Source organism: Pseudoliparis swirei, chromosome 10 (assembly GCF_029220125.1).
Source record: "Pseudoliparis swirei isolate HS2019 ecotype Mariana Trench chromosome 10, NWPU_hadal_v1, whole genome shotgun sequence".
NCBI classification, from domain to species: Eukaryota; Metazoa; Chordata; class Actinopteri; order Perciformes; family Liparidae; genus Pseudoliparis; species Pseudoliparis swirei.
Window position 1 is genome coordinate 7,084,360 of NC_079397.1, and position 23,984 is coordinate 7,108,343.

General features: G+C 42.2%; 1 protein-coding gene across 2 annotated transcripts in view; it reads right to left on the reverse strand.

Moving 5' to 3' along the window:
• The window catches only part of LOC130200419 (voltage-dependent calcium channel subunit alpha-2/delta-1-like), a 75,229-nt gene that overhangs the window by 32,099 nt on the left and 19,146 nt on the right, over positions 1–23,984 (reverse strand). For both annotated transcript variants that reach the window (XM_056424690.1, XM_056424691.1), the window contains exons 4-6: positions 10,123–10,182; positions 6,745–6,780; positions 5,898–6,033 (exon numbers count right to left, since the gene is read on the reverse strand). In XM_056424690.1, the coding sequence (XP_056280665.1) occupies positions 5,898–6,033; positions 6,745–6,780; positions 10,123–10,182 (232 nt within the window). The remainder of the gene's footprint in view (positions 1–5,897; positions 6,034–6,744; positions 6,781–10,122; positions 10,183–23,984) is intronic.

A 23,984-nucleotide genomic window follows, 5' to 3' on the forward strand; every position in this document is an offset into this window, starting at 1 on the left:
TAAAAAGGCTTTTTTTCCATGCTACGTCAAATAAAGACAGAGTTTAGTCCGAGTCCTAAATTGCTCCCCGTGGCATTGCAGAGCAAAGCGTGTCCCAGTGATGATAAGTGGTGACAATTTGTTCAGGCCTCATCTCTCTGCTCCCAGCGGACGGCCTTTAATGGATTAGTCCTGCTGGTTTCCGTGACATCAGTAACAAGAAGTCTCACGATAACAAGACCTCGTAGAGGAGACGTAGGTTTTCTCCCCCGATGCTGCACTCTGTCCTTGTTAGTTCACAGTTCAGTGAACTAACGAGGAAAGATCACATTCAGTATTTCATTCGCCCACCACCTGCTACGGCAGGTCCAATGTAGTGTCCAAGCCATTGGGCAATTTATGCCTGTGTTGATAAATAATGAGCAAGATAGACAACATAGATGATTGAGATGCAGAGTGTGTCGGTTTTATGCGTTCTCCCCGTGTAGAATTGACATATCCATTATGGTCTCCGCAGGAATTAGAACACACATCACAAACATGAACAGCTTACTTCCCAAGGCCATATGAAGATGTAGAAACACACTCATAGCTACTATGGCCAAGGGGGGAGGCCGATATGACATCAGCACACGCACACATGTGTAACACCCACATTTATTTCTGTAGCATGACAAAGGTGTCGAGTCGTGAAGGTGACCCCTTTAAGGAATGTCATCTGGCTTCAGACGAAGGGCAATTGTTCCCAGTCGAGCCTTTTTAAACCTCACATGGAGCACAAGTGCAAAGTTTCCACTTGTTGATATTGGTTACCGTTATCCGGAATGGTTTAAAAAATAAAGAAGGTGACGTGACAGAAATCTCTTTCATTACTGTAATAGAAGTGTTATGGATACGATTATAGGGAACACAACCTTCTCAGGGAACATTTTGGTATGGAGTGGAATCCCAATCAGCCAATGAGAACATCCTGGGAAGGCATTCAAGCTGTTGCAAGGACACAGGTAGACATATTTACAGTGAAAGGGGGGAAGAGGAAGGAAGGAAGGAAGGGGGAGGAGTCAGAGATTGAGAAGAAAAAAACTCAAGAGTTTGGCAGCCAGCTCCGTCAACAAAACAGGACGCGCATCAAGTGGGCACAAGAGTGCAGATAATAAAAATCTATTTCCACGCTGTGAGCTTTGCCACAGGGGTAAAAACACGCTCACATTCACAGTGTCACAGACTCTCAGCACGTCACGCAGTGTGCGCGTGTCTCGGGCCGACAGGTGCCACGCAGCGTCGATTCAAACGGCCATCAGACGAGCCTCGGATCTCCAGCCGAGGCCGCGGCGCTCTCCTCTCTCAACGCATGCACACCAATCTGCCTAACGAGCAAGACATCCGCAGCCATGAGATCCATAGGTGCATGTGATGTGACACACACACACACACATGCCAACTCTCACACCCAAAGTGTTTCTTCCACCCCCCCCCGCACCTCTCAACACATTCACACACACACACACACACAGACGCACTCTGATTCATCGCCGGTGTGCGTGCACACACGCACATGAACACAATCATGAGTCCCAGTCTGACCACCCACACTGGATCAGCGGGGAGAGCAGATTCCAATCAGCAGGACCGATGCGGGGGAGAAAAACAGTAGCATATTTGTCTCCACGCAACCTATTAATATGCTTAATAAAGTGGAGCAGGGGATGAGTGGGGGGTGGTGTGAAGGGGGAGAGCTGGCAAGGATAAGGGCGGCAAGAAACAAGAGAGAATAGCGGCGAGGAGGAGAGAAAAAAGAGCAAACATGACCATATAAGTGAAGAAGAAAGTCGGGCAAAAGAACTAAAAAACAAGCCGTAGGAATGGGAAAAAAAGAAGAAGAGGGAAGAATGATGAAGGGTGAAGGTCGCCGAGAAAGTCCACCGCAATTAAAGAAGAGTTTGAGGATGACACATCTCTCCTTCAGCATCAGTAAAAGCCACAAGGACGCCAGCCCTGTCTAGACAAAGTCCTTAATCAAGTTGCCAGTCGTTCCTCTAAGCAACAAGATAGAAAACCAGGGCGTGTCCGAGTGTGTTCGCCTCCTTCTACGCACACATTCACAGACACACACACAGTCGGATACACACTGCCATGGCAACGCCGACAGCGCTGACCATCCGGAGTGGCATCGATGTAGCAGCCCGTCCTTGGAGATGGAGATGGAGATGGAGAGAGAGAAGGAGAGCAAGAGAGAGAAGGAGAGCAAGAGAGAGAGATAGAGAGAGAGAGAGCACTAATACAAGCCAGTGCTTTGTTACATTGCTACATGACTACAACTACACCACCCAGACCCTCCACCACCACCACACGCCTAAAAGAGATCAAACAGAGACCACGCCTCCAATGAGCCAGAGCGCAGCAGTTAAATATGGATTATTAAATGGTTAAAATAAATATAAATAAAACAACACATTAACCTACCAATAGAGTCCTGGCTTTCTAAGTCCACATAAACTATTGAATCCATTGTATGACAGAGGTTGGGGGACCATGTAGCTAACACATTGTGTACATTTTATCACATCTAATGAGATCTCGCTAAGAGAGTTCTGGAAAGAAAAGCCTTAAGCAAAGTGTTCACACCAGGAAAGAGAACAAAAAAAAAGATTTTACATTTTATAAAGAGAGTAAAAGACCGACTGATGAATAAGACTAGGAACATACCCCTCTCCAATACCCAAACCGACCCTCATCGTTATAACTGAGTGCATTTGGCATAGACAAACATGTCTCCACAGTCAGAGGCCCAGAGGCCTGTCACTCTGCACATTTATAGTCCAACTTATGTGGAGTGACTCGCTGTGTGAGGACATTACAATCATGTGGCCGAGTCGACTGCATTTAGCAAACCCAGCGTGATGATCATTAATTAAATTGATATTAAATGCTCAATCAATGCCAAAGAGGGAATTAGCTCATGCCTGTGTAGCAGGCCATTTTTTAACTGGTTGATGCCTGCTGCATGTGTGTGTTGTTAAATGTATTGCGTAACTGTGAAATCAAATAAGTTTAGTTAGAAAGTGTCCGCAGCTCGAGGGGTCAATTATGTTGCGCTGCTTTACTAGAAGAGACATTGGGTTTATTTGGAAGGATCTAGATTCCTTTTGGATAATTGTATCACGTCTCATGTCAATTATAATATAAAATGCACTCTATTGACTCATCACAACTTTCCCATTGTTTTATTTCCAATTTGTTCATGTCCTGTCTGTGTCCTCTTGTTGTTGCTACATGGTGTTGTCACTGTAGTGTGTGCATGTTTTGTATGAGAGTGTGTTTGCAAAGAAGGACATGACCTGTATGCTTCTGTGTGTATGAAGACATGTCTGCATCCCTTTGTCCGGGTGTGTCCTTGCATTGCATTCATTAGTGTCCCAGAATAAGAGTCTTACTTAGAAGTGTTAGGTTGTAATAGTTTATTTTGATAACATCTGCAGAGGTCTTATGTTTTAAATTAATACATATAGAAAGATATTATAATAGAAAATATTAGGGAGAATATTGATATTGTTATTAATGTATTATGAAGCATAGGGGTAATGTTTACTCAATGTAAATGGCAAGAATTAATGTATGTTGCATGAGAGTGACTGTATGTTAGTATTATAGATTGACGAGGCCGGTTGAATTCCGTGAAGTGACTTACAATAACAAGAGACTTTTATTGTGAAAGTAACTTTAATGCGGACAATAACAAGACGGGACTCTTATTGTGAAAATACTTGTTTAGCGACTTGACCGGAAGTGACGTTTTGACCGGGGCCAGTGATTTGGAGTATGAAACTCCGTGGATTAGAGAAATCGGGTCTCTTCTACAGGTATCCTCGAGGCCGCAAGGCTGAAGGGGCGGAGGCGCCTGGAGCCGAGGAAGAGCGCCTTGAATGTTTGTTTTACACTTCCTGCCATTAAATGTTGATAACTTAATTCACGCGCGTCCGGAAGCCTGTTTTCCATCATCTGCGAAGTGCCCAGTTTCAGAACTACTTTACAGAAGACATGTGTGTGTGTGTGTGTGTGTGTGTGTGTGTCTGGCAAAAGGCTAAATCAATGGAAGTAAAATACACCAATCACATTTAGATTGAGATCATTGAAGACTAATTCCTGATGCAAAACCAATTACCTTATGCCAACATCACATTCACAGTAATGGCTGTTTCAAATTTGACACAGTAAGATCATAATGGATAAAACTCCAATTATTCGGATCCTTTTTGTCTGGAGGAGTTTAAGGCTGGCCACATACGGTAAGCATTCTTTATTATACCAGATTGAATTACTGGAAGCCAAATCGGGTTTGACTGGTGGCCTCTCGGGTGTGTTTTCCTGCTTACGCTGATTGCTGGGAGAGGCTCCAGAAGGGAGAGATGGAGTATCTCCATGAAGTTATAGCCCTGTAGGCTATTAACTGTATCAACAGAGAAGTCAGATCACATAGTGCTAGCAGTAAGGGAGGCAACATAAGTCATGACATAAACATGATCACTTCCTTTAAATTAGGCTAGTCTGATTCTCCTTCAATAGGTATTGTTTAAAATACAGCTGCTTATTTTTGAGAACATTATTAGTTTTGCAGGTTTTGTCAATCCATGTTTTTACATATTTCACTATATAATATTGAATTATTGGTGGCAGGAGATGAAAAGTCAGCGAGTCACTGAAGCTATTATGGTTCATCCTCTGGGCACCATAAATATATGTACCAAATAACATAGAAATATATCCCACAGCTGTTCAGACATTTCACTTCAAACAAAAAGAAGCTTCAATGGCGGCACCAAGAGGAAAAGTAAAGGAATCACCAAAGTAATTCTGATTAATCTTATGGGGACCATGAATGTCTGTAGAGATTTTCATTGCAATCCTCGAGGCCCAAAGAAGTGGGCCGACCAACAGACCAACAATGCCATCCTTGTAGCCATGCGGCAAATATGCCTAAACATTTTAAGAAAAATAAACTATGCATAACATTATGTTTATGATGAAAACAATGACCAAGACACTTTTGTAAGTTAAGTGCATGAAAAGCACCAATGCAAGTGTGTGAACAACATGCTAAACAATACAGGGCTCTCAAGTGTCACGCATTGAGCGTGAGACTCACGCATTTCGGTCTTAAGTCACGCACTCCCGCCACACATCGTATTTCTCACGCTGAAAAAAACTCTCGGCTATTTAATGTTTTAATGTGCCGCAGCGCGCAAACATGAGCTGGCCGCTCTGCCCTCACCGTGGAGGAATCAAGCGCTCCCCTGGAGTTCTGCTGTGAGGAGCCACTTATTAGCCAATCAAAAAAAAGAAATGGGTTTACACAATAGCCAATCAGAAAAACCCCGTATCTGTTGTATCTGGGTAAGATTTAATCCAGCAACCAATGAAAATAAAGCATCCTGGAATCGCGCGCGACTGATTGATATCCGAAAATTTCGTTCTGCGGGGGGGGGGGGGTGCTGACGGAAATGTCACTCTTGCCTGTCTTCAAAACTTGAGAGCCCTGAGAAAAAACTGAATGCTAACGCAAAGCACCGACAAAAAAAACATCGGCCGAGGGGAACGTGTCCCTGTTCCACTGGTAAGGTCAGCGGGGTTAGTCGTGAACGGGAGGGAAGGGAGCAGCCGGTGACGAGGGTAAAGAGAGGGCTGGAGTGTGCGAGCTATTGGGCTGTTGACATCTAGGCTATATATAGACTAGACCGGCCTAGCTTTGGGGAGCCGTCTCCACTACGGACAGCGCTCGGTGGCTGAGTTCTGCATCATGGGAATGTTCTGTAGATACTGGACAGCGATAACGAGAGAGAGCCGGGAGGTGCTGGTTGCTATGTATTAGCATTTATTTACCGAAAGAGAAAGATAACGTAGTTTTCTACAATGCAACTTACAGCCTTCATATATGTCTGTCGGGATGTGGACGGCGGTGGTGTTGTACGAGACGAGCCGCTTGAAGTCGGGGTCGATCTCAAAATCATCGGGAAGATATCGGTTTTTCCTTCCTTTGACTTCCTCTGTCTCATTAAGCTGCAGAAAAGGGGACAAAAACAACAGAAGCTGGAGTTTCAGTACCATCCTGGATCGGAGTTTATGGATGAAGAGGGGTGTGCACCCTCGGTTTGTGAACATACTGTATATGCAGTTTATTTTTTACTGTGAATGACCAGGTGTTAAGTGTTAATATTCACTTCAATGTCCCTACTGAGAGATTCATATAGAGAAACTGAAAAGTTGTAGGCCGTCAAACATAAATCCAGGCATCCGGAGAGGAAGAGACCAAGGGTAGAGGGGTTGTCAGTCAAATGCAGAGTGACATTAGTGTGGTTCTTTCCCACTGGGATAGTGGAGGGGAATTAGATGCTGAGCCCTGTTTATGAGAGTAGACAGATGACATCTGAGGCCGCAGGAGGCATTCAATGTCTCACGCATACTCATGTGTTTCTGAGTGTGGGGCCCAAAACCTCCACTGGTCTTAATACATACACACTAAATCTGATTAAACATGCATGCATACCAGAGGTCCTTATGGATATAACAGTGATCCGTACAGACACACATACAGTGATGTCTTTTCACAGATTCTTACAGGCTATCAATAAAATCTGCTATCGGTTTCGTTGCCATGGTAATGGTCTCTGCAGGGCCGGATATGGGTTGCTTGTGGTGTCATATTTGACAAATTGCATCTGTAATTACACTGACAGAATATAAGAAATAGTGGGATCAAGTTGAACTTACGTCATCTTTGGCATTGTAGTAAACCATTTTGTCGACCTGCGAAGAGATTGAAAGACAAACAGGAAAAGATTAATCACAATATACTGTTTGATAAATGACTTGAATGCAGCCTGAAAAATACAGATATAAGAAACCAATGTGGAAGTGCCAAACACTGCAGTTCCTCAAATGGCCACTTGAGGCTGGGCTCAACATACGAGTGAAGCCTCTTAGAGCCCATATCTAAATGCCCAACTTTATAGAAGAAATAAACATGTTTCCAGCCCTTTGGTCTCTATAGCTGACCACGAAGAGGCTTAAAGTTAATGCGGAATTGAGGGTGCAGTCGCTTTGAGTAACAGGTGGGAGACGTCGCAGGGAGCTCGCTGTCTGCTTCAACGACGATCTACCTCGTTGTGCATTTTTGGAACGGCCAGAAGGCTGTGTTGTTACTGCCGAGATGGCGAAAGTAATGGGGAAGCAAAAAACAATTTTTTTAGCCGCTAGTAATTTGCTCTTAAAATCCACAACTGTGTGTATTCGTCTCCAAATTGGGGCCAAAATGTGTCCACCCTGATCGAGGATCAAATCCCACCGAGCTATTATAAAATTCCCACTAGAAGCCACATTAAAATGTTTGTCTTGTACTTTGTCTTGGATATAAAAAAAACATCAAAGGGAATGAAACTGATGGCCAAACTAACTGACATTGCTCCTTTAAAAATATCTGTTATCTAATCTTAAAAGATGCCATGAAGGAAGTAAGCTTTCGTACCCTTTTTTTGTTTGAGTTACAACTGCAACTGTGAATAGAATTCAAATCCCGCCCTATTTCCTTGCAAGGCAGCAGTGTGTGTTTGACACTGAGGATCAGTGAAGTAAGTGGTGTTGTTTGGCCCTCACACTGCCGGGCCTCCTGTCAGCACGCCGGCTATCAGGGCGCCAACGTGCCAACCTATAGCTCCTTCTGACATAAAATAGCCCTGGAGCCACGGAGCTGGTTACATTCACATTTCCATGTTATTCAAACCAAATCATACCAGAAGATTTCTCAGGGCACTTCTCATACAGAATGGGTCTAGACTGTACTCTTTTTACTATTGACTGACTCCCACCACCCTCTTAGCACTTCTGCAGCTGCAAAAGGGATCAGTGACTCCTCCTGCCACTACCATACTACTACATCAGTTCAAACAGGATGCAATTAGCGCACAATAAGAGATTACACCGTGTAAACTGTGCCAAAGGCTGGCATCTGCTCTCTGTTTGGTTGTTTTTTAGTTATATCGGGTGTTGAGCTGCCACTGATATGTACATGTGAGCAACAGTACACACACACACACACACACACACTGATAACAACAAACTGTCCCATGATGTTCTCTGTCAGCTCCTGTTACTGCAGACAATGTGCACCTCAAGAGGAGTCACTGAGACGGGGGTCACCCCACCAACCGCATCCTCGGGGGAGGGGGGGGGGGCTACTGTGCGCAAGAGCTCTTCATGTGTGAGAGATGATGAAAGGCGGAGGGGATGTAAAAATTTGAACGTATTGAGATCTAATCTCGGCCAGGTGTAAGAGCAGTTCATGTCTATCATTTGTGAAAGCTAAAGACTCGTTATGGTGCTTTTCCCCTCGCATTCACAGCAGCTGCACACATTATTATGCTAATGTTGTGTTAAAGTATCACATTTAATGATCTACAATGTTTATTTTTGACAGCGCCAACCCACTCTTACCTGAAATAAGATAAATATGCCGACAACAGAACTTATATGAAGACCAATCAAATTGACCCGTTTGGAGAAGCTGGATACAGCTTGTATTTTAACGACAACTGTAAATAGGGCCAAAGTCATTACATTACTGAACACACACACACACACCAGTGACAGCTTTAAAGTGTTCAACGTCAGTGGGGAGAGGTGCCCAGTAGTATTGGCCCAGTTATCAAAGGTGACAGAAAACAGACACATGCACAAGAACACACACAGACACAAAGAAACACACTAACACAGACACAAGACACACACACACACACACACACGCTTCACTTTGTATCTCAAACACTCATGATTTATGGCACAAATCCATACATTGTGTCAGCCTTCGTTGTGCAATAAACTGTGGTTGTTTTATGTGAAGTAATTTAAGTGAAAAGGAAAATAACAATTTATTGCACGCATTATTGGGATTCACCTTTTTTTTCAAAAAGAGTCAAAGCCAAGGTCGCTTCAGAATGGTTCATACTGGCGTTGTGTGTCCGTTGTGTGTTCGTTGTGGAAGCTCGCATTGCACGCTGAATATGTGGCTTCACATTATGGAAAATGTTAAATTCCACAGAAGAAGCTCCGAGCCTGCATGTTAGAATAATGTATTTTTAAAATCAATAAAATCAGGCTGCCTGTGTGATTTGTAAAAGCAAAAACAAATAACAACAAATGGCTGAATGGGCTGGTAAACAGTAAACAAAAGGGCACTTATGCTCCGTGTCAATTGAAGGCACACAGAGGTTCATGTGAGCGTAAGAGACCCAGCACAGTGGGGAGTTAGAACAAAGCTGCGGTTACACAACCTACGCCATCAAATGATCTCGGATATAAAAACAACGATATGAGAGTCGTGCACTGATGACTTTTTTTTTTCCGTCAACCGTAATCAGACATTGCAAAAACTCTTATCGCTATCACAGTATTACAAATCTGTGAAGCCACAAGAGGCCTCAGTTCATATGATTCAGTCACAACCGTTACAGGTTCATGCAGAGGACACGTCAGTATGAATTCGCTACATTTGTGCAAAGCTCTAAGCGAAACCTATTTTGGGAATTTCGATATCAAAACTAGAGAGATAGAGATATTCAGGTTGAAGTATGGCAGAAATATAAAACTACTGATTGTAAAGTAGCAGACATATTTTCCTTCCCTGTTTAACGCAACACATTGTGTAAGAAGTTAAATAAAGGGAACCTTTAACGTAAAAATAATCATTAAGGATTGGCAAATTAAAACTGAAGGGATTTTTTTCTCCCTTCGAGTTAATAAGCTAAATGGCTAAATGAATTTCTCTTTGAAGTTTTTCAGCCACAGTATGTTCACTCAATATCATTTGCCAGTTGATGAATGGCTGCCAAGAGGCGAGAGGGTTGATTAATGAACAGCGGCTGAGTGTGCACGTGTGCTCATCATATGAGCGTAGTTGTAAAATAATGAAATTCAATCTTGTAACTAACGTCATTTTAATGAGATTAGCCATCCAATTAGTACAATGGTATTGGATCATGAATAACACGTCCCTCCCCCAGCTCCTCTTATGGAGTTCTCGGCACCACTTGATCTGTGTTGTAACGCAGCCGGTGCTAACGAACGTAGTCCATCGGGCTCCAGACGCTCACTCACCTCACTGTCGCCGATCCACGTGTGCTCCATCTGAAACTTTTCTGCTTCCATTGCCAGCCTCTGAGAGAAAAGAGAGGAAGAAGAAGAGAGAGAAATACAACATGTTAGCCCTTGTTGATTGTTCACCTAAAAGCGGGGAGCTTTTGGCTCTCAGGACACATCATGTTAATGGCTAAGACTTTGTCCAAGGATGACAGTTACAGGGTATTTGAAAAGCCACGAGCTAAAGAAAATCCTAACCTGGTGTTCTAAAAAAACACATGCAGTTGAAAATATGAAGAATGAAATATCCGAGACACGTGTGAAGTCATGACATAGAACCCAAGGGCAGCTTTAAAGAGGGTGCTGCTGATGCACAAACAGTGAGTTCAAGGGATAAACCTGCACACACACACCTCCTCTGTGCACCTGTGGGAATGCATTAGGACCATCTGTGACAGCTGTGACACAGTGTTGCGCTAAAATTAGACACCCACATATTCCATCTTTTCCTATATCTGGTTCTAATGACTGGGTTAATGGGTTTATAATGGGCCCAGCTTTTAATCTGTACCTTGTCTAGAAATGCACTGTACTATTAATTTCCCCTGGGAAATATAAAATCTGTCTCTTCCTGTTATGTGTACGGCACTACTGGTTTCAAGTCCCACAGAAGGAGCAGAGACTTGATGGGGGGCAAAGTAGTAAATTAATTTATGAAATGAGAGGAGGATGGGGTCTAAAAAAGCTAATTATTGAATTAATTCTGTGGTGAAATTAAACAAGACAGTCGCGAGAATCAGAGGCCGAGCAAAGTCTGATTGTGAAGCTCATATTGGGATTTTAGTTTGGGCCTTACACATGACATCAACTGTACTTTTTTGAATCACTCATCCATAAACAGTATGGATATCATTATACACCTCACACTAAGAACAAGTAGACACAATTCATGTGATTAACTCGTCAGTGAAACAACAGCCTAATGGGTGAGAGAACTGAAAAGGAAAATAACATCAATCTTCTTGACTGACATAAAATAGACATTTCCACGGAGAGAGTGCACATTTTTTTCTTGCCTCCTGTTCCTGCACTGTTCCTTCTTTCTTTCTCACGCCGTCCCATAATGCATGCTGGGGGCTCACACTGTTGTGTTCTGAAACACGGTTACCTCGACAGCCTCAGTCGGCTCTCATTAGGGAGACACTTAGCAGCTGTCAGAGGCGGTGGGACCTCGTGGTTAGTAGAGGAGTGTGGGTGTGCGGTTAAAAAGCTTCACTGCATTGTGTGTGCTCAACATCTCTTTGTTCCTTGCATAAAGGTCACTTCAGAGGAAAAAATCCCATCGGGCATTTAAATGACATTTGTAGTAAATTGGTCATGTTGGTGAATCCATATGCCTCCACACACACATATTTCTTTTGTAAGGAATATGGCTCTCAACAGCCGGTTGTGGCGGTCTTTTTACTTCACAACACAAACACCGTGTGCAAACACACAGAGCTTCAGCAGACGGAGTCGCCAGTTGCCAAATACTCCACCGCTGTTTCCAGGCCGGTCATCATTGGCTCAAAGACAGAATTGGGCGATAGTTTATTAAATCTAATAAACTCATAAACTGAGGCTATGGTCACAGCTCCCACTGATGGTGATTTACTCTGGAAGCACTCATACTGTATTACATCATCATGAGAGGGGCAGTAAGTCTCTCATGTATTTCCAAACAAAAGCAATTTGCAAAGAATTCTCGCATTCTCGCACTCCTATACTGTATAGTGCTTGTTCATACGGACGAGTTCCTCTTGATTTAAATAAAAAAGTCTTTTGACTTGAAATGATGAGTTGAATGAAAGTACCAAAGAAACATGATCAGTATATTAGTTGTACTGTATATACTGTAGTATATTAGAGTTCCCAGCATGCATTGTTTGAGTGGTCGTTTTAATTAGCCATTTAATTTTAATTAACATTTTTGAGTTTTGAAAATAAGTGTTTCAAACTATTTCAGACTTACTTCAACATCAAATTAAGCCAAATCCTTCGAGTGTAATTTTTTTGGAGGCTGCTCCAGACTCGATTTGCCAAAAACAAAACTCAAATTGTTGGCTGTTACTTCTTCACTTGCTTCACAGAATATTTCACTTTCCACTCACACTGGACTAAAGACATGATGTCCTGAATGAATCTGGAGAATATCCACGATACCACAGAGGAAATCCTTAATGAGCGTCTCCACAGCCGACCAAGAGGTCGCAGAGCACACTCAGCAGCTGCTGCCGTTCTCCGCCTTCTCTGCTCTTTAATTTTATGGCCACAGCCTCACAGCATGGTCGTTCCACACAGTACCTTGTTCCTGGACCCACATCAGTTTTCCTAGAGGGCCAACCAGGGCACAGAGGATGCTGTGGCATGTCTCCTTCACTTCCTCCTAAAACAGCGCTTCCATCCACTTTGTTGTTGTCTCTGCTTTCAACACAATCCAACTCCACCAGATGATCAAGTGACCTACCCATCTCGATTATCCTCTCCTCCTCATCCACAATTACCTCGGCAACAGACGACATGCTGTCAGAATGGCCACAGTGAGATCATGAACCATCATCAACCACACACAATTTGATTGGTTTGTGTCCTCAGCCCCTTTTTATACAAAGAGATACAACACACATTTACAACATGTTTCATATACTTTAAACTCAAATTATTGAGAATCAATACGCGTGACAAGAATATGGACTTGCTAATGACTCCCTTACGTTTCAGCAAGCTGCTACAGACCGACTAATGAGAGCATATTGCGGAGTTACAGGGCAGATAATGAAGATGACACACGGTGCAACTCGATGCAGAAGAATAAAGAGTCCGCCTGTGATTGTAGTTCCTGTGAGGAGAACGGAGACACAGATTGTTTTAAGTTGCGTGGGAGAACCTTTTGTTTCCTAAATTGTCAAATGCACTTGGGGGACCTGTAACTGAAGATGAGGTTTACTGTCCATGCAGTAAAAATATGAAGTAAGAGACACAAGATAGAGTGAAAGAAAACAGTGATGTTGTAGTTAGCAAATGCAAAAGAAAAGTGTGTAAAGCAAGTGACCGCTTCGTAGCATAAGCCCCATAAATGTGTGTTTGTCTTCTGTTTGGAGAAAATGAATAACATCCACTGTCATGCCTTAAATCTTCTCGATGGAGATCCAATTGGAATGATTTTTGCTGCAAACATATTTTTTTATGAGAAGCTTTTTATTTTAAAATGTCAGTAAAGTGAAATGAAATATTAACCACATGAGTGTATTTATCAAATTGAGCCCCAAAACACGAGCACTGAACAGACATAAAGATAACTTGCGATGATGTTTTATATTGTTTTGAGTCCATGAACATAAACCCAGTGGAGACTAATACACCCGGTCCTCAGCACCAGCAGCTGTGCTTGTACACAGATTTCTTTAAATTAAAATTAACATTTTTCACCGTGTTATTTGTTCTACCTTTGTTGGAGGATGATAGTGGAAGTGCTGGGTTTGCAGTGATCAATGACAGCCCTTGAGTTCTAATGGTGGACATATTTGTATTATTTAGATGAGTGTTAATGCCTAAATGCACGAGGAGCGTTTAAAGGGACGGAGAGAGAAAGGGCGGAAAGTATTAAGACTGGCTTCCTCACGCACATACGTGTAGAATACACGAATCCCCCTCAGCTGTTCAAGAGCATCCTTTATCTGTGTCATCTAAGAACACTGGGTACCAAAACACCGGGCTCTACCACCCCTATGATGTTGCATCTTGTAAGCAATAAACAGAGATGCACTGTGTAAACATGCACGCTTGCTTTTCTGACACGCGTTCCTGGCAGTCCGATTAGAGCATCGAGTCCTGCCAGGACGACACACACACACACACACACACACACACACACACACCATCTCACTGATGTGCAGGGAGACACGGGAGAGCTGAGCTGAAACATGAGCATCTGCTGTTGTGACTGGCAGCACTTTAGTCAGATCTATCCTGCTCAGCCTGAAGGGAGTCAGGAGGAGAGTGGTGAGAGAGAAAAGGGGGGAGAGAGATACATTTGAACCTACACAACCACACACACACACACAACCACACACACACACACACACACATGTACAGTACAGTTAGCACATACAACTTAACCCTTCTTACGATACTACAACCCCGGCCTTTTGTATAGCTGATTTTGTCAGATCAGGAACCGGAGCAGAGTTGTAGTTTAACACCCTTCTGCTCTTCCATTCGAGCAGTTACCCACCCTTGACTTTTAGAGTAGAGACTGTGTCTGTCCCACCACACAAATTAAAAAAATCAAAAGTAGAGAGAGGAGACAACACACAACCTTATACTTATATGTCTGCCTGAATGAATCGACTCCTCAAAGTCATATTAATACTCATTCCTCGAGGCACGGTCGAGAGAGGTGGAGTAGTAGCTTCTGAATCTTTGAGCCTTAATTAATCCTTGTTGGACTCGATTGGCTTCTGTCAGAGAGACAAAACCCACTCACACTTTTGGCCGCTTGATCTTGATCTTGTCTTTATGGCGTTGACATTGAGCATTTGAGCGTCTTCACTCCCCCCTCTCCTCTGTCAGACAACCTCATAACTTGAATTTTTATACTAATGTACTGTGCGAGTGTAAAAAGTTTAAACAATAGTTCTAGATCTAACTGATAGTGCCTAGCTGCTTTTTAATTTAATTCCCTCTGTATTTGATCTATATATCGCCTCAATATAAAAGAGGACTCTCTCTCTTTTCTGGTCCCAGGTGCCATAGGCTCTCTGAAATGACACTGGACCTCGATAGCCCTCTGAAGAAGAAGACAGTGAGGAGGAGGAGCTCCTGCTAACCCTCACCCCGCACCCTGACTGAAAGCACACGTCAAGCTTGAACGCATATGCGCGCTCAATAATCTCGAAGAATCCCGCTTAGTTTGGCGAGAAAGTCTAAAAATATAGGCCCTCTCTAATGCAGATGAGCAGCCATTCATCATCAATAATAAAAAAAAAAAAAAAACAACTTTTTCTCAGCACTGCACTGTAGATGACCAGAGTGACAGAGAGGAGGCAGTGGAGCGAGCAACCCTATAATAAACCTTTTTTGAACTTTTTTAATGATGAAAAAATATTAACTATTAGATTAATAATAGAAGATCTTGCCCATGCCAAGTGCCAATCTGTCAAATCTGGCCTCAGAAATTGCCTGTATTGGTGTATGGCCTGGTGTATATTTATATTTTTTTATTTTCAAACCGTGACAAATTATTTCAACGTTTTCTTCTACACACCTCTACCTGTCTCTACCCCCCTTCCACGAGGCTGCTTTTTAATGCTTTGCTCTTTATTTTGCTTTATCTCTATGCTCTCTATATCTCATGTGCCTCACCACTTCACTGTACACACACCTCCTTCAAAGGAAGATCTGGATTCCACTTTCCTGAAGAAGCCTGATCACTAGGCTAGTATTACACACCCCCTTCCTCTCTCCCTCTCCCTTCCAAGATCCTTGAAAAGAGAAAGTTAAATGAGTAATCATGTGTTTTTCATTATATAAATTTTTTAAATAGAAAATCACATTTAGAAAACACACCAGCACCGAATGACAAAACTGGAAAAAATGAAATACTCCTCTCTGGCTTCAGATAAAGGACTCCTCTCTGTCCTGCCATGTCCTGCCCATTGACCATGACATCCTGTTACAGAGACATCGACAGTCAGAGACTGGACTGGAGTGGCACACAGGCACGGTTTTAATAATTTTTAATTTGTATTTATCAGATCGATTTTAGTTTGTTCAGATCGATCTGTACGTTCGACAACAACGAGCACATTTCCGCCTAATCACGGAGTTCCACAATTTTCAATTTTTATTTTTGCTATTTTTACTATTTGGGCAATATTTAACTTTCATATAACATAAACTCAACACTCATTTATCGATGAAACTACTAGAGAGCAACCAACTCAAAAAAAGAAGCATGTCTAAGACCAAAAAACAAAATTGAAGCAAAACAAAAAAAAAACATGGATGACCTGCAACTTAAACTTAAAAAAAAGAGAAACAACGTAATCAATTTAACTCCTCAGAATCTTCAGAGAGATCCATTTGGTCTGCAACACCACTGTAGATGTGCATTGTTATCTTTGATCCGGACTTGTCCTAAAAGCCACTCTTCTTGTCTTTTTCACTGACTTCTTGATTTCATCAAATCTCAAAAAATCAACATTTCGTAAATCTCAAAACAATCAAAATCAAAAAATCTTATCTCTTCAAAAAAAAAAAATTACGAAAAATTGTTGCTTACAGCTCTAATACTGCAACTCTTGTTAGCAGGCTGCTCTAATAAAAGTTACTAGGGTCCAGGTCAGTTAGATAAATCTCCAGGTCATAGAATGCACTACCAACTCCTGCAGAAGCACTCACATCACTCCTACTCTCTCACTAGCTGCTCCAAAATCCTTAAGGAGCTTGTCGTACCATATTGCCCTAGAGAGAGCTCTCTCTCACTAAATGCGGACTTTTAAGTTCCTAGAGTCTTAAAAAGTAGAATGGCCCAGAGCCTTTGTTATCAAAGCTCTCTCCTTTTTTAACCAGCCAGTTCACAGTCCCAGGGGAGTCCACAGACACTCGTTTTTAGAGAGAGTAGACTTTCTTTTTTCCTCTTTGACAGTTAGGGGCTGTTTGCCTAGTTTCAGGTTTGCCAGCCCCCAGCCCCTTGCTATAGCTGCTAGGATGCCGGGGACGTTTTTTTCTCACCTTTTTACTCTTCTCCTCTTTTTTTTTTTTTTTTCATCTCTCATCTCTCTCTCTCTCTCACCTAACTCTAACTTTTTCTTTCTCTTGGAAGTCCTTTTGACCCTGATCGGCCATGTCATCGGGGACTATCCCCTGGCCATCCTCTCTTCTCCTTGCTGGATGTCTGATCTCATGATGACACTGCCACTGTCCTGTGCTCCCCCCACTCCCCCTCCCTCACCCCCATCTGCCTCATCCGCCTGTGGATGGATGGATTCTCTCCTACTACTATGCCAATTATATATTATCCTCACTCTAAATCTGTCTTTCTGTACATTACATCTATTGCATCTGTCCCATCCTAGAGAGGATCCTCTCTGTTTTTCTCCAGGAGTTTTTCTGGTCCGATGTGAGTTTTGGGGCAGGGATGTTCTATGTCAGATTGTAAAAAACTCCAGACAAATTTGTAATTTGATTTGAATAATGGGCTAATAGAAACAGTGCTCACCAACTTCGCAGGAAGTGACCTGTCAGGGCCTCGTGCTGGTCTGGCTCTCTCACTGCTGTGTGCTGGCTTGACAGCTCATCTCTCCACCAGCAAACACTCCCAGCTGAGCACGTTATCTGCAGGCCAGCTGGCTGCAAACAGCTCCCCATTACAGCTGTACCCAGCTGCAATGTTGACATGGCGGTTCTGCACATGCACACACCTAGCACAACTAGTGGTAACGTGTCACCGTGTCCCATGTCTTCAGTATCCCTCTCTTAATAATCAGAAGATTGTTCGATGCTGCCTCCTTTAGTTCCCTTTTGAACTTTTCAAGGGCAATGCTCATCACGCTGAAATATTGTAGATGTATCAAGACGCAGCGGCAAAAGCTAATCCAAATCCTTAAGACCCAGAAAAAAAGGAAAGAAAAGTATGTCAACTATCATTTAGCTCAACGTGTGACAACACGTGTATTATGCAGCAGCTGCTGTCTACGGGTGGATATGACAGAGGGAGAGAGAGATCGCAATAATGAGCAATGATATGCAAATACTGTACGTCTGATAAGTTTCATAAAGGAGAAAAGAGATGACAAGCTCAAAGCTGGAGCGGCGGACACACACAGAGTGTGCGACAGCTGGGCTGACAAAGGCAGCCAGACACACAATGCACACACACTTCAGGAAGTGGTGAATAATGAGTCACTGGTGGCCAATATCAGATACACCCACACCATCTCTATCTCACCGATTCAACATTTATGGCAACATTATAGATATCAAATATTAATAGTTTTTTGGAGACAGGGACAGAACTATATTTGCACAACATTGCATCACACCAAACAAAGTATTCTTATAAAATATTTATGTTTTTGTGAGCTGGTAAAATGTGCAATGAGTTGTGCTTCTGCAAGACCCAAGACCCCCCCCCCCCCCCATATAAATTGGTGGTTAGGTTGTCATTTTTAAACATGTTTTATACTCCACTGATACACAACTGTAGAGCAGAAAAGCAGCAACAGGACACGGAGCAGATACATGAGCTACAATCAAGGATTTATGATTGACACCTAGCAGTGTCAGCCGTTCTGACCACAGAATAATTCAGAAGTGACAGCACCACTCCGATTAAGATGAGATGAATCCAGAGTTGGTAATAGCTCAGATACTGAGCAACCGGTAAGAAAACAGAAACATAATTATGGAGTAAATTCAACGAAAACTTAAAATTCGAGAACCTACATTAATACATCTATCGAAAATATATACATGCAGGACATAATATAAGTGTTCTGAAATTCATTTCAGTTTATATACAACATAAATAAGTCTGCGTATGAATACCTATAATATGTCTATAATTAACATACTAGTATTTAAAACTATATAGTATATGTGCAATGTAATATACTCTCCATATTATAAAATATTTATATAATTTAAATATCTATTTAAAAAACTAAAATGGAAGAGAATACCATGAAATAACATAATATAATAAACTGACAATATAATATAGTAATATTACATAGTGGTTCAAGTAATACATTGCAAAGTTAAATGATATTTATGGCACATATTTGGGGGGCAGCTGTAGCTCAGTGGGGTAAGGGGGTCGTCCTGCAACCCCAAGGTTGTCGGTTCGATCCCGGCTCTCCCCATTAGTTGTTGCAAGTCGAAGTGTCCTTGAGCAAGGCACTGAACCCCCAGTTGCTTCCCGGGCGCATCACTGCAGCCCACTGCTCCTTAATAACAAAGGATGGGTTAAATGCAGAGAACTAATTTCCCCTTGGGGATTAATAAAGTATATATCTTATCTTATCTTATCTTATATATTCTTTCCCTGTGTGTTCCATAAATACCAAGTTCTGTAATTGATTATGTGCTCCAATAGTCTCCCTCTTCACTCTGCGGTTTGACTGAAAAATGTATCACTTCAATATCTCAAGACTACTCCCAATAATATTCATACAGAAGTAGTTACTCTGAGAGGCCCGCTGTAGACTTGGATTCCATCAGCATAATTACCTGTCAATAATAATCCCTTGAAGTGTGAGATAATTTATGTTGTTTATTCAGCAATTTGGAGAAAATAAATGTCATCAGTATTTTTTTGGGGAAATCATTGTGTAAAGTGACCGATTGCATAACGCACTCTCTTCAGAACGCCATCGGGAACAGCACGCAAGTCATTATAAGGATAGGATAGGATTTTTTTAATACAACTTGATATGCACTCATGGGGAATTGCACAAGTGTAACAATTTCAATGTTCGACTTAATAAAATAAGGTGTGAGTGAGGAGCCTCATGAGCTTGTGCGTCTGTGTGTGTGTGTGTGTGTGTGTGTGTCATTGTGTGCCTACACTGTGATTAGGGCTTCACCAGCAGTGTTTAATGACTCACAGCATGTCATCCAGTGCCGGTTTAATCACACACTTCCAGACACTGGAGATCAGTGACTCCTCTGTCATTATGCACCACTACATAACACAACACTTTAAAAAGGGCACTATAAAAAAGCTCAGGCTCTTGCTTTCCTCCCTCTTAGAGACAATCTAAATAGCAGGAATGATGTGGATTGTGGTGAATGAGGATACTTGAATTAAAGTGTTATCAGTTTGATTGCCCAGTGTTGAGTGCAAAAGAGGTTGACAATGAGAGAAAGAAAGAGAGAATGAGAAAGTGATTCATTTCCGAAGTGAGGAATCTGTTTGTGATGCCCATGTCGCTTAGCGACCAGGGCGTCATGGTAACCTGCCGCAGCTGTGGTCCATGTACTGTGGAGATCGAAAGCTCCCATGCAATGGCCGCGCGAGAGACTCCATACATTGTGTTCACTATCTTCCCATTGGAAATAACCTCTCCAGTTGATAATGAAATAGCAGTTTTCAGCTGTCTGTTCTGTCGTCCCTTTCTCTCCACTGGTCTCTTTCTTTGTCTGCATATTTTGCTTTACTCAATTCCTGAAACGTACTCTTATTCCTTTCATCATCTTTCTCTCTTTGATTTTAATCACAGCGTCTCCACTGCAGCTCTGTCCACTCTCTTCTGTGCAAGCAGTCTTTCAAGGGAACGTCTTGGTGGGCCGCCATGCCCCCCTATGCAGGTGCCGTTGACAGCAAGCATCCTTCAGGATGGCTACAAAGCATCAGAGGGGCTTTCTTCAAAGCACCTACACAGAATAACCTTTCCCTTGTCCCAACATGTCAATCCTCTCTCTCCGGTTTTAGTTTTATCTCGAGTCCAGGCCATTGGCAAGTGCAATCCTCCTCCGCTTTTAAATGTCAAAAAGCAGACACTGGGAGGATTTCAGATTTGCAATGACATGCACATCATGTAGTGTATGTGTATAAAAAATAAATTGATGAAGTGATATTCATTAAATGCTGTATATTATCTTATTGAACCGTTGAGATTGTATTAATCCATTTCATGCTTAGACACAAACAAATATGCAAGTGTATTGCTGAGGACTGTTTCGGTGTTGAATTTGATGCAATTTGCACAGGCTCATTTCCAATATGAATAAATGTTGAATAAATAAGCAACTGGGGCTCTGCGGGGGTGGGGGTGAGGCCTCTGCGGCGGGCCTTTACAGGCATCAGGACGGCAGTTTACTTTTGCTGCTGGATGCTGGATAAACTAATGTTACGACCAACACACACCAAGAAGTGAGAAGTGGTTCTCGACAACACTGCAAGCAGCACTTCCTGGAAGCCAAGCAATTAGCCCGCTCCAACACCGGTGTGACACATGTCAACAGGAAGCAGTTAAGTTGGTTGTGTTGCTGATACATTGGAGGTGTTTCACCAGTTGGAAACAGAGACTGTCCAACATGTGGACGTGTTCTCCGTGACATCCCACGAAGAGAGACTTCTTCATTCAATCAATACATTTTATTGCCACATTAAATTGTACATTACACTGTAAGGTTACAACTCCGGTGTTTGCTGATGTAAATACATCGCAGAAGAATGATGACCATCATTGGAATTAGATACGAGTTTACTTTTATGAGAACGTTTAACCCTTGTGTTGCCTTAGGGTCATTTTGACCCGAATCAATATTACAACCTCCCCCCGCCTTAGGATTAATTTGACCCCATTCAATGTTTAATGTCGGTGTTCTTTCGGTAGTCAACAAACAAACATAAAGTGCCTCACACTTAAACTTAGAAAACAATATTAATTCTAATAATTTTCTGGAGGTTTTAATTGCTGGCGTCAAATTGAACCCAAAGGGTAAAATATGTTAGTAAATATAAAGGTAACAGGAGGGTGAAACATTGAATCGGGTCAAAATGACCCAAAGGCGGGGGGAGGGTGTAATATTGATTCGGGTCAAAATGACCCTAAGGCAACACAAGGGTTAATGGTTACAACTTTAGGATCTAATTCAGGCTACAACAAACTAATTATTTTAATCAGTTGAAACCTGTGAGATCAATACTTAACCTTCTCTCATTAGTTTGAACAAAATATTTCAAGCTAAGTTTAGTACTGAGGTATAAGTTGTGTTTAGATACAAATTTTGTCAGACAGTTAGTTTTCCTGTGGCTCGAAACAAGTGCAAATCCCCCAACCTATTGGGAGAGCTCTCATACATTTTTCCGTTCATGATAAATAAACATATCTGGAAATCTCTGCTGATGTCAATGTCGGAGGAGACGTGGCCCATTTCATACCACAGTCCCCATCAGGGGAATGGTTAAAAGCAAGGATTCAATAATTCACGAGAACAGAGTCAGAGGATTCATAGCTGGCTCGGATATCAGATAAATCTCCTGTCAAGGCAGGTTAAAAAAAGAAGCCCAGGTCAATGTAATGAACATGGACTCATGGCGTGTGTCCAATACGTGTGAGTTAATTCACTATTCATCAACATGTCACAGCTACATGATGGAGGCAGTTGGAGCTCAGTCCAGTGGAGGAGGACCTATTGATGAGGTTCAGGTGTCTGTGGCGCTGTCCAGTGCTGATCTCAGCATTGTCAGTATGCTGCAGCATTGACATTCAGCTGATTGAGGATTGTTGTTGGCCCCAAGGACCATTTAGAATGTCTCAACAGTTGTCAAAGGGATTTCCGCAATTGATTCAGCCCCAGCAACAGGATGGATGAATAGATGGATGGATTATATTCTCAGGGATTTACATGAAATAATACTAGTACGACTGTGTCCCACTGCCACACATCTGTTTTTACCAAATGAAACTATCTACTGATTGTAATTTTGAAATCTTTTTTGTACCGATACACTTTAAAATAAGAGAAATGCATGTTTCCTGGTTTTTTTTAAACACAATCTTTTCAGCTGTACTGGATAGAATGATCCAAAGAAGAAATTAAAGTTGGAGAGAGAGAGACGACGGGCAAGAAAAGGAAGGGAACACATTTAAAAGTGAAACATATCCTTACTTTCAGAAGAATTTATCATCCATATTCAAACTGTGCCACACACACAAAGACAAGAGGGACATGAATCCATACATCCGAAGGGGAAGAAATGTGAGAGGACAGAAAGGGAGAAAAGACGAACACAAATGGGAAAATGGGAATGAAGAGTGACGGAAAACCAGGATGAAGTTAAGAAGGAGTCATGGGCAATGAGGATGGAAGGAGAAGGTTGGAGGGTGGAATGGAAAAGACACAGAACAGGAGTAATAAAATACCATTTGTGACAAGATTGGAGAAAGAGAGATGATTTTAGAGAGGTAGACAAAGGCCGTGAAGGGCTGAACACGTATGAAAGGTGACACAAGTCAGAGAAACCTCCATCTACAAAGCTAAAAATAGTCCGCTGCAATACATCACAGATAACAACACTTTCAGGGGTTTTGTCTCGGGTAAAAAAAGTTGTGCACATCTCTCTGCACTGCGGTGATTTATTTTCTGTAGGGAACCGCTGTTTCACTTGACATCTTTCTAAGGACAACGCACACGGAATGCAGAATATTGGTGGTGCGACATGAAAGAGGCTGAGTCTTTGATCACCCATGAGTGGCATGGAAACCAAATAAGTTCCCCAGTCAGATCACTATTCGCTTTGGGAACATTAACTTGAAAAGGTTGAAGCAGACGGGTGAGGACTGAAGTTTAAAGAAGGAGCACTTTACATTTGCAGGATGTTCACGGCTTTAGATGGAGAAGAAAACGGAGTAACGAAGGCAGAGAGCTGATCTTATAAGAACTGGCAATACAACTGAACCACACATCTCAAAGAATCAGGCAGAAAAATAGTCTGTAAAGATATAAAATACTATTGTAGCCTGTCTGTAAAAGTCTGTGCAACTCACTGAAGTACTCGACTGGGGGGAAAACAATTAACACAAATATCTCCAGCTACTGTATATTGACTGAACTACAATTTAGTGTCTAATAGTACCTGAGGCTGGAAACTTTTTTAATGTAGCACACTGAACACAGTGGTGTTGTGCGAACAAGAAGAGCATGCTGCCTGTTGAATTGTGTCCTAAAAGGCCGAGATCGTAATGGATGGGAGGTCTGTAATAGGCTTCCAGCCTTTTGTACGCTACCTCATGGGAGGTGTGACTTAGTGCACTCATGGACTTCTTACCACTCTGCCTCTACTCATCATTTCTCTCTCATACACATCAGGCCATTACATTTCCCTC